This window comes from Hermetia illucens, chromosome 1, assembly GCF_905115235.1.
Source record: "Hermetia illucens chromosome 1, iHerIll2.2.curated.20191125, whole genome shotgun sequence".
NCBI classification, from domain to species: domain Eukaryota; kingdom Metazoa; phylum Arthropoda; class Insecta; order Diptera; family Stratiomyidae; genus Hermetia; species Hermetia illucens.
The window spans coordinates 174,273,188-174,285,657 of NC_051849.1; the positions used below are offsets into that span (position 1 = coordinate 174,273,188).

At 42.9% G+C, this 12,470-nt stretch overlaps 1 protein-coding gene across 1 annotated transcript; it reads left to right on the forward strand.

Annotated features, from left to right (window-relative positions):
• The first annotated feature begins 1,336 nt into the window (after window positions 1–1,336).
• LOC119646872 (probable cytochrome P450 6a20) lies at window positions 1,337–3,100 on the forward strand. The gene is made up of 2 exons (XM_038047499.1): window positions 1,337–2,476; window positions 2,586–3,100. Exons 1-2 carry the CDS (start codon window positions 1,387–1,389, stop codon window positions 2,999–3,001), a joined length of 1,506 nt encoding a protein of 501 aa, XP_037903427.1. The 5' UTR covers window positions 1,337–1,386; the 3' UTR covers window positions 3,002–3,100.
• The last annotated feature ends 9,370 nt before the right edge of the window (window positions 3,101–12,470 follow it).

The window sequence follows — 12,470 nt, forward strand, 5'->3', positions numbered from 1 at the left end:
TTAACGTGAATTATGTGACCATACCATCGAAGACGCCTCCCTCACAGTTTTTCTACGATACAACATATAGATCTCGGATATCCTAATTTCGGATGTTAAGTCTTAGAGGGTTTTACGTGAGCACCTGTCTGGCAGACTTAATCCCACGGTCTTCTTAGGACACGGATTAATTTTCTGACTACAATCAAAGCCCCGCTGAGACAAGCAACAACGGTACCAGTCTATACCTAGCGCATTTCGGATGTGATCTAAACGTGTCATGCCACTAGTTCAACGCAACATCTTCGTCTCCATTACCGCTAGACGCCGTTCATTGTCTTTTATAGTCGGCCAACACTCAGAACCATAGAAAGCGACAGGACGGGCGACATTATGGGAAATTTTAGATTTGAGACATTCGTTGATACGTCGATCACAAAGAACATCAGTTGTAGAACGCCATTTCATGTTGCATTAATGCGTAAACCAATTTCATTACGCAGTTCTCCATTGGCTGATAACATTGACTCGAAACATTCAAATCGCTCAGTTCTGGGCAGGTTACTACCAGCAGGACTGAGCGATTTAGGTATCTCAAGTCAATGCTATCTGTGAATGGAGAATTACGTTATGATCCTCACATAGGAAAACACAAAACCTTTTCTACCTGAAGCGTCAAGGATCCGGTTTCGCGACTTGTTTATAAATTTATCTGGGAAGATGGCGAAACTGGAATGTTTGCTTCGACCTACACTTATTTCTAAAGTAATTTATTGGAAACCTGTATAGAACACAATTAGACGGTTTCGTCCAGGGCAGAGACAACTCATCGGTCGCTGTCTCTCGTCTACCTTGGGAACAGCGTGAGGTGGTATCTGCTACTTTGTAAAAACTCAGAAACAGGTGTATGAGTTATATTCAGGACAAACCCATCGAATAAAAATCAAACCTAAAGCTGGCCGAAGTTAGATAAAAGATTATATTTAAACAAAATGTAGAAGAGAAGTTTTCATGTTTATTTTGCTTACTATTTACTTACTACAAACGCAACAAATCTGGTCCAGAATGCTCCATAGCTAAAAATTTATTAGATAGAAAAGTGATTCTTAGCGGCCAGTCATACACCTCAGTATACCTGAGTACCCTTCAATGTACTCTTGTATTTTCTATCTATTCAGCTTTTCCCAAAATCATTGGAAGCGTGCTATGGCTATAGTATTGTCACAGGGTGTATAACCCCAAAAATTTAAATTGATGTTGAATACGCACAATGTTGCTGATAAGAGTGACCTTGATGATAACAATTATCTCTATATAGGCAAATGAGAATTATATTTACTTAGAAATTAGATATCCTCCTACTTTAGTGTTTAGAAGCCAACGTAGCTAAATCATCTGACGGAAACCATGGAATGGTTTCCTTCTGCAATTTGGGTAGTTGTAGGCTTCCTCGTTATAGTTTACCTTTATTTTCAAAGAAAATTTTCTTATTGGAAAGATCGTGGTGTTCCGCACGTAGAGCCATCATTTCCCTTGGGAAATATCTCTTGGAATCGAAGTGTTAATTTGAAAGAAGTTTTCGGAAAATTATACAGTCTTAGACATGGAGCTCCTTTTGTTGGGGGATACTTTTCATTTCAGCCGATGGTAGTAGCGACTGATTTGGATTTCGTAAAAGACGTACTAGTGAGGGACTTCAACAGTTTCCACGGACGCGGTTTTTATTCAAATGAGAAAGATGATCCCATCTCAGCACATTTGTTTTCTTTGGATGGACCAAAGTGGAGATCACTTCGAATGAAACTCACGCCAACATTCACTTCTGGAAAGATGAAGTACATGTTCCCGAGCATCGTTGAGGTTTCAGAACGGTTCAATCAAACGTTGGGTGAAATATTAAATGAAGATAGTGATTTGGATGTGAAGGAAATGCTTACTCGGTTTACGACCGATGTCATTGGGACATGTGCCTTTGGATTAGAGTGCAACAGCCTAAAAGACCCAAATTCTGATTTCCGTAAATATGGTCGTATGGTGTTTGACACATCAGGAATCAAGTCAGTCAAGCGGACTATTATGCAACTCCCGAAACTGGCTGCCCTGCTACGTTTGGCGCCATTCAACAAGGAGATGAACAACTTTTTCCTAGGTATAGTACGTCAAACCATCGAACACAGAGAGAAAAATAATATAAGGCGCAATGACTTTATGGATCTGCTGATAGATTTGAAAAATAATGACACTTTAGATGATCAAAAGAAAATCAAATTGGAAAAGCTCACTCTGGAACAAGTGACCGCCCAGGCATTCGTTTTCTTCATCGCTGGATTCGAAACCTCATCCACAACGATGATGTTTGCCTTATACGAACTGGCGCTACATCTAGACATCCAGGAGAAGTTACGTTATGAAATAAATGCTGTATACACGAAACATGGAGGCCGTTTGACCTATGAAGCTATAAAGGAGATGGTGTATTTGGAACAAGTGATCAATGGTAAGTTTCAAATGTATAAAATTGAAAAGAATCGGGATATGTAGCCTGTTGTAGGTGACTACAAAGTTATCATCTAAATAATTGAAACCAATTTTAAATTCTCTCCTAGAATCTTTACGAAAGTATCCACCTGCTGTCGCATTACGTCGTACAGCCCAAGAGGATTACAAAGTTGCAAACACAAAGCTGGTTATAGAGAAAGGAACAACTGTAGTAATTCCCGCTTATGAGATTCATCATGATGAACGTTATTATCCAAATCCGGAAAAGTTCGATCCTGATCGTTTTCTCCAAGAAGTATGGAAAACCCGGCATCCAATGTCATTTTTGAGCTTTGGCGAAGGTCCTAGAAATTGTATCGGCATGAGATTCGGCAGGATGCAATCTCGAGTGGGCCTCGCAATGCTTCTGAAGCACTACCGATTTGAAATATCAGAGAAAACACCAATTCCAATTGAATTTTCACGAGTAACTCCGGTATTAGGACCCACCGGCGGAATGTATTTGAAGGTTATGAAAATTTAAATTCATAAGATCCTCAAGCTATTGTGATTATCCTTTGGATTATATCAGGTTTCTCAATTTCACTAATAAAGTCTACTATATCAGTAGTGATAATCAAAAGTATCGTGATTGTTTTGTTCCACCGGAAGCTAAAGGATGCCTAAAGTGACAACTAGCGCTTCATGGTTTTGACCACTTGACCACTTTTTCATGCCAGATAGCGAATATGGTCGGCGTCATTAGACTATAATCCGAAAATTCTTGATTCAAAGGTACAGTGCCTAAATATTTTAGCTCTAAAATATTCGGGGTGAGGAAGTACGCGTTGAAACATTTGCATCGAAACAACATGTAGAAGCTTCACTTCATGAAGATCCTTTGCAGGCGGATTTCTATTGGAACTATATATATTATGTAAACAGAACCCATACGGGAACTTTCAGTGAAAGGAGGTCGTGTCAGTAGGATAGAAAGCCATTGAATGACACAACGGATTTTGAAAATTTTCGACGGAGAGGAAGTTTACCTTCGAGAGTCGGACCCATATTTGAAAAAACAGAAAGATACAATTTGAGTGAGTAACACATCAAGTAGCTTTTGCAGAAGTTTAGCATCATTTTATTTCTAGGATACAAATGCAGCATTGTGTCCAAGTTGGATTACGGAGAAACAAGGGTTTATCGGGGACCAAGCGAAAACTAACAATTTAAAGCCCTCACTACAGAACCAGCCCAGAGGGCATAGCTAAAGGATGAGGTCACTGATAAAGAAGAGGATGTAGTATGGAATTATGAGGAACTTCAGAGAAAAAAGAGATGGAATGAAAATGCAACAATAAAAAGACACCGATAAGATCGATTGGAAAGGCAAGAGGCGAGCGAGTTTATATTTGATGTGAAGACGCTGAGTGCAGCCCATAAGAATTCCAAAATTTCAGTTGATTTCAATTTGGAAATCCACAAAGAATAAGTCAACTTAAAATAATTCTAAACAAAATCAGAAGCAAGATGGAATATTCATTAATTCCACTTTTAATAAAGAAATTATGAATTATTTTATTACTTAAATATTTTGCCTCTTAATCACTTTATGGCGAGATTTTCCAGGTGGAGGGAGTCAGGGTGCCAGGAAAATTGCTGAAATTTAGAGGAATCTTCGAAAAAACTTTACACGCTTATATCTCCGTTAATATTGAGAATTTCGAGAAAAGGAGCTAAACTCTTATCACTGCTATTGGGGGAGGGTCTGAGCTTTAAAATGGTATATAGGTTAGGGAATCACGGTGACAGGAAAATTGCTGAAATTTGGAGGAGTCTTGGAAAAAAGCTTTAAATGCTTATATCTCCGTTAATATTGAACTCCGCCATGCTATTAACATAGTATCCTGGTCCCAAGCCCAGGTAAAGGAGGAGGGTTTGAGGCAACGTACTCAGTATTATCCTCAGTAAAACAAAAATAAAATGCTGAGATCAGGGAAAGAGATAAATAGAGTATAGTTGGAGTTATTCTACTATGCTAAATCCTACCTGATCTCTCTTGGTGACAGGCCCCGCGACAGGTCGACCAAGAAAATGCATACAATGTCGTTACAAACATGATGATCGGATTGAGTCACAAGCCTCGGCGTCCACCTCAGTCGACGTGGCAGGACGGGCCCCGGTCCTATCGAGAAATGGGCAAGGGTTCTTGACACATGGACGGTATCAGGACGTAAGCAAGTTAGTCCGAATACAACAAACTAAACAAATACGTGTCTGCACGCTAAACGTTGGTACCCTAACTGGAAAGACGGAGGAACTCGCAAGAGTCCTTCGGGAAAGGCGCATTGATATCTGCGCTCTGCACGATGGTCTCCATTATATCAGCTGATTGCATTATTCACTTCTTCACCGCGTACGCACCACAGATAGGTGGACCTGATGCCGAGAAAGATGCCTTCTGGCAACTTGTCTATGAAAAGACTTGTCACGTGCCTGCTGACGACTATATAATCTTAGCCGGCGACCTTAATGGTCATGTGGGTGGAAAGGCAGACGGTAACAGGTGCCATGGGGGAAAGAGGTTCGGAGCGCGCAATGAGTGTGGCGAGCGTATAATTGATTTCGCGGACACCCATAATCTTGTACTTATGAATACATGGTTCATCAATCGATTGTCTCATCTCCCTACATTTTATAGTGGGAACAGTAAAACGCAAGTCGACCATATTCTCATAAGACGCCAACATTTTACCACCGTCACTGATTGCGAAGTCGTTCCCTATGAGACCATCGCACCTCAGCATCGGCTGTGATTGCTGTCCTGCGAATTAAGCCACCGATAAAACAGCGTGAGGAATGCACTGGCTCGCGGCGCATTAAATGGTGGCAATTTGGTGAGAAGAAAGAAGAAACGATTTCATTTACACGATTGCCGACCATTACGAATGTGGGAGAATCGTGGAACCAAGTGAAAGACTCGATCCACAAAGCAGCCTCTGCAACCCTCGGGGTCACCAAGCCGGGTAAGCGGTACATCAACCGAGATACTTGGCTTTGGAATGATGATGTTGAAATGAAGGTCCGTGAAAAGAAACGCCTCAACCACAAATTTCTCGACGATAAAACGCCTGCTAATTGGCAAATTTATAAGACTGCCAACCGGGAAGCAAAGAAAGCAGTCGCTGTCACCCGAGCGAATCATTTCAAAAATCTTTACGATAAACTCGGGATGGCGAGAGAGATCTGTATCGACTTGCTAAAAGCCGTAACGAACGTACACAGGATATCGAACACTTCTGTTGCGTTAATGACAAGAACGGTACTTTCCTTACCAACCGTCGAGGCGCAACGGATAGGTGGTGAGAATACTTCGAGCAGATTTCAACTGAAGAATTTGCTCATCCTCCACTTCCACAATCATTGCCGACATCTGAACCAGTACCACCTGTAAGCGCAACTGAAGTCGAGGAGGCAATAAAACAAATGAAGTCGGGGAAAGCAACAGGACCTGACGACATCGCATCTGAGCTCTGCAAAGTGAAGAGCTGGTATGCTTTACGACAACACTCGTGCGCTGCTCTACCACGATCCGAAAAGTAAAGTTTGAAGTATGGTGGGTGTACCAAAACCGCTTCGTGTCTCTGTTGGTGTTCATCAAGGAAGCGCCCTCTCACCACTCCTCTTTGTTCTTTTTATGGACACCGTCACACGGGATATCCAACGTCCAGCGCCCTACACACTGCTTTATGCAGATAATGTTTTCCTAGCATCTGATAGCAAAAATAATCTCGAGCAACTTGTTCAAAAATGGAATAATCGCCCCATGCAACACGGTCTCAGATTGAATTGAAACAAAACTGAATTTTTGACGACCGATCCTCATGAAACAGGCACAATCACTGTCAGCCGCAGTGATCTGCCCAGAACAGAGCGATTTAAATACCTCGGGTTAACGGTATCAGCCAATGGAGAATTGCGTTATAAAATTGCTTCACGCATTAACGTAAGCTGACTGAAGTGGCGTTCCACAACTGGTGTTCTTTGTGATCGACGTATCAACGAACATCTCAAATCTAAAATTTGCCACAATGTCGTCCATCCAGTCGTTCTCTATGGTTGTGAGTGTTGGGCGAATATAAAAGACAACGAACGGCGTCTTGCGGTAATGGAGACGAAGATGTTACGTTAGACTAGTGGCGTCACACGTTTAGATCACATCCGAAATGAGAATATCGAGAATTCACTTGCCAAGATTGGTCTGAACGTCGAAGTCGATGGTAAACGACCAAAAGGCAGACCTAAGCAATGGTGGCTTGATACGGTGGATGGGGATTTGAAAGCTTCGAGATAGCACCCAGATCAGGCATTCGATAGAGCCAAATGGCAAAACCGAGCACGACAAGCCGACCCCGCCTGTGAACGGGACAAAGGCTGAAGAGAAAAAGGAGAAGATCTCCATTAATATTAAGAATTTCGCGAAAAGGAGCTTAATTCGTGATCACTACTATTGGGGACGGTCTGAGCTTCAAAATAGTATGTAGGTTGGGTGGTCTGGGTACCAGGAAAATTGTAGAAATTTGAGGGAATCTTGGGAAAAACTTTAAACGCTTATATCTCCGTTAATATTGAGAATTTCGCAAAAGGGAGCTTAACTCGTGATCACTACTATTGAGGGAGGGTCTGAGCTTCAAAGTGGTATATAGGTTTGGGGGTCTGGGAGCCAGGAAAATTGACTACTCCAAAATGTTCATGTATGCATATTTGGACGATCTGGATCGATACAGATCTGTATCTTTTAATGCGGCACCCGTGGCCCCTCTAATCAATTCGATATCTCTAAAAACAGCCCGGCGTCTTGCAAATGCAGCTGCTTCATCTGAAGCAGGGTCTGCCAAGTCTCCTTTTCCATCATAGATACTGCTCTTGAAGACTTGAAGGCTAGATAATGCGCTCATGTTAAGTGACCCGCGCACCGTAGACTGTTAAACCGGGTAAACACAATATAGCTCATAGTACACATTTCGAATTATTCTTCCCATTATGTCGATATAGTCTGCAATAATTGCACGCACTTGAGGGTGGTACCTTTCGCATTTACGACGTATCACATTTCCAATTTGAAGTTGCAAAGATTGCGTGTTATTGCAGGCAAGGGGATGGTTTGACAACCTTGTTTATGTCGATGAATCTCCTGAATGATCCTGCTGCTTTTATCTGTCGCAATTTAGTTGGTGTACCGCGTTTCTCCATTACCGTTTACGGTCTTGACGACTCATGATTCTTAAGTCGATGAATTGGGCCGTTAAAGGGTAGTATAGGTCCCAGGGAGAGACGTGGATTGATACCCACGATGAGGCATAAAACCTGGGAAACGCCTGCTGAACCAACGCCAACAGCTCTACTCCCAAACTTTGAGCTTATAGGAGAACACTTTGAATCGGTGCTTTGGCCCAAAACGAACTTGGAGCCAACGCGACTTTTGGAAATCGTGGAATGGGATGTCTATAATTTCAAAAGCAGCCTAAACTGCACTATGGTTCTCCAGTTCAATCCTGCGATGCAGGCTAAATTCATACTGAGTGATAATTTGCTTGATTAATTTGTCCAATGTGGGAATTAACTACCATGTTAAGATAGGTAAACAATAGGATATCATCTGGTATAGATGGTATTCCCTCCTGAAGAACGAGTTTTCGAGCGCCTCATAGCAATGATGTGTGGCATGCTGCACGGCAAATGCGTTAGCATCAGAGATGGAAATCTCACTACTAATAGAGAATTTTATGTTCTGAATGGATTACAGCAAGGAGCAGTGACTGCGCCTACACTTTTCGCAGTATTTACCGGCGAACTACTAAACTTGTTCGAGTTTAATAAGTTTCCTAAAAGGTCATTGGTTGCCTTTTGCTGAAAATCTGATAGCCTATGCGGCACACAAGAAGGTAACTGAAAAACCTATTAAAAGGAAATGTCTGCGTGCTTGCACGCGGCTTAATAGGACTGCTTCGTCAAACAATGTGCATTATTTAACTAATAAAGTGATGTATCCAGCTGTTGCTGTGCCGAGAATTGACACAGTTATCGTCAGATTGATTCGGAATCATATAGTGCGATCTATTTCGCATGGCGAGAACCCTTGGATTTCGCAGCCGTTCTACCTAAATGATGGTATTTCGAGAAAACTCTCACGACAGCCTTCATTCCTCCCGAAGCGCTCGTGCATCTTGACAGGAGTGGTCTAATTCTTGATTATGCCAGTAATCCGGTTATGTATCATATACATAGACGGGCCACGGACAAAAAGATAGAATATCCCCCGAACTTGACTGTGGGCTCCGGAATTCGACTGGAGATACTCCAGAGCGAGATCAGTTGATATTAAGCGCGATGAAAAAGAGAAGTCCTGCTACTGGTGGCTGCGGAATGTCGATTAGCGACGACCGTGCTCAGTTCTGTCATTTGTTTCTTGGCGGGGCTTTGTTAATATGTACATATTGAACGGGTGCTGGCCTCTTAAAGAAATGATCACATTCAACCCCCCGCACTCCCCACCTTTCCAACAGATGTCAAAACTAAGACCGGCTTCGAAAAGTACTAAACGAGACCTTTAATTTGATACCCCACATGAATATATTTGATGCAAAACGGTCTCAGATTGAATTTAAACAAAACTGAATTTTTGACGACCGATCCCCATGAAACAGGCACAATCACTGTCAGCGGCAGTGATCTGCCCAGAACTGAGCGATTTAAATACCTCGGGTCAACGCTATCAGCCAATGGAGAGCCGCATTATGAAATTGCTTCACGCATTAACGCAACCTGGATGAAGTGGCGTTCCACAACTGGTGTCCTTTGTGATCGACGTATCAACGAACATCTCAAATCTAAAATTTACCGGAATGTCGTCCGTCCAAGCGCTCTCTACGGTTCTGAGTGTTGGCCGACCATAAAAGACAATGAACGGCGTCTTGCGGTAATGGAGACGAAGATGCTACGTTGGACTAGTGGCATGACAAGTTTAGATCACATCCGAAATGAGGATATCCGCGATTGTTACGGGGTTGCACCGATCGTGGAAAAGTTGCGAGAGAGGCGTCTTCGATGGTATGGTCACGCAATTCGTGCAAACGAGAATTCACTTGCCAAGATTGGTCTGAACATCGAAGTCGATGGTAAACGACCAAAAGGCAGACCTAAGCAACGGTGGCTTGATACGCTGGATGGGGATTTGAAAACCTCGAGATTGCACCCAGATCAGGCATTCGATAGAGCCAAATGGCGAAGCCGATCACGACGAGCCGACCCGCTTGTGAACGGGACAAAGGCTGAAGAAAAAGAAAAAAGAAGAAGAATATATTTGATGAAAAAATGTACACCTCCCCTTTGCATGTATGAGGACCCCCTCTCAAATTCAACGTAAGAGGATGTAATTCACTATATGTGTGAGCGTTCACAGTTCCCACCTTTCTAACAAATTTGGTGTCAGTCACTATAACCGTCTCCGAGAAAAATGCGTGTGACGTCTTGTACAGTAAGAGCTTTAACCCTATGGTGAGACGTTTCGAGCGGAACGGTTTTTGTAAACTGAAATAGGACCTGCAGCCTACAACCGTGCGTCGTAGCTGTTATCTGTTGTGATTTTCCACCCTAGATACGAGAAATTATCAACGGTCTCAAAGTTGTAGTCTCCTATCTTTATTCTTCCCGTTTGACCAATACGGTTAGATGTTGTTAGTTTGTTGGTTTTTGATGCTGACGTTGCCACTATACATTTTGTCTTGTCTTCATTGATGTGGAACCCGCCTGTTCGATCTGGATAAAGGCAGTTTTTACGTCTCAGGTTGTTCTTCTCATGATATCGATATCGTCAGCTTTTGTCAGGATCAGCCTCTATAATCGCTGCATTGCGTGATATCTCCCTTTTTATGTATGAGATAGATAGATTTTACCAGTAGTCAGGCATTGATTCGCTGTCCCACACCTTGGGTAAAAGTTGATAAACCACATAGTGTAACTGGTCGGCTCCTTATTTAACCAATTTGGCTGTAATTCCATCGGCTCCTGGCGACTTATGATTTTTTAGCCGATGAATTGCACGGACTGTTTCTCCTAAACTTGGTGGTGGCAGTATTTGTCCGTCGTCTTCAGTTGGCGGGACCTCCAACTCGCCGATGTTTTGGTTGTTCAGTAGCTCATCAAAGTACTCAATCCATCGCTCTAATATGCCCTTTCTGTCGGAAATCAAATTTCCCTCTTTGTCTCGGCAGGATGAGCATCGAGGTGTATAAGGCTTCATCCTGCTGACTTGTTGGTAAAACTTGCGCGCCTGGTGCGGTTGCTCCCTGTACTTTTCGAGTTCACAGCCTTGTTAGGTCTACCAGGCTTCCTTTCTCCATCTGTGAAGTCGCTTCTCCTGACGCGGAGTTCGTGATAAGTCTCCGTGCGTGCCTGCGTCTTTTGGAAATGCAACGTTACCCGGTATGCAGCTTTCTTCCGTTCCGTTGCTAGCTTACATTCATCGTCAAACCAGCCGTTCCCACTTCTTGATCTTCATCTGCAGGATCTCTGTTGTCTGCGGTTACTGCGGCACCCAGTTCCCTCTTATAGTTGTTGCGGATGGCTTCAGTGTTAACTCTCACCTGATTGGCAGGGGGAATTCTGGGTGGTGTTGTTATTCAAGTCTGTGGATCGCTTTCTGCGCAAACCAAGTACTTCCAACAACCATTTCGTGTGACACTGCTTATTGAATTATCCGCAGTTCGTTATAATTTGTATTTTGGTGTAAGCCATGGGAGGATAAATACGGGTTCCTTCAATGCTCAGCTGTTAAAATCCCCAAGTATGATTTTGATATCATACTTGGGACAGGCTTCGAGGGTTCGTGCTACTTCCTCGTAGAAGGTATTCTTCACCGACTCTGCAGTCTCTTCTATAGGGGCGTGAATAATAATAATAATCGTTGGCAAAACAATCCATATTGGATCAGGGCCTTGAAGTGTGCTAGAGCACTTCATTCAAGACCGCAGCGGTACACTACAGAACACTGTAGGAGGCAATGTCGTCAGCATTACGCTCGCCCGAGATTATTACCCTGATTTGGCTCAGGTACTCATTCACAGCTGAGTGGACTGGTATGCGACGTCAAATCACGATACAAATCCCACTGACGCCAGCGAGATTTGAACCGCGACCTTCCGTACGACAGCCTTGTGCTCTAACCACTCAGTTATCCGGACACAGAGGCGTAAATGACGCTTATATTTCCAAATTTGCCTAGCAAGCGCAGAGTGCATAGCATTTCGCTTATGTTTGCAAAGCCAATAATATTTTTTGGCTGACTAAGAAACCTGCTCCGAGCACATGGTTTTCTGGATGGCCGCTATAATATATGGTGTAGCGACTCTTCTCTAGGAAATCGGTCCTTGTCCAACGCATCTCCTGCAACGTTGCAACATCAGCCCTATATTGGGACAGGGTATCGGCTAGCTGCTTGACAGCTCCATCTCTGTACAGGGAGCACACGTTTCATAAGAAAGTGCGCAAATCATTATTCCGTTGTAGATGCCGTGTTCGTACAAAGCTTTGTACTGAAGAAGGGAATAAGTTGCTCCCGAAATATATATATACATTATAAAATAAAATTGTAGTCTGGTGTAAGCTACTGGTCTATCAAGTTACTTCAGGTTAGTTTTGCTGTGACATGTTAGGTAAACATGCATAAAGTAACGTGCAGATCGCTAGGCGCAGGTTCTCCCTCATGACAGTATTGATGAGAAGAACAAAAAGGAGTAGTGAGAAGGTGCTTCACTGATAAATTCTGACAGAGGCACGGAGCAGTTGTGATATATCTGTCATCCTTCAAGATTTACTCTCCAGAACACGGTCGCAATTCTTGCCAAATACCGCTTGGTTCATAATAATTTAAACAATGTCGTAAATTCGACTGTGAAGAATGCACTTCGACCATTGAGGGGCCATTGTGTTTGGGGAAATATAAATTAATATCG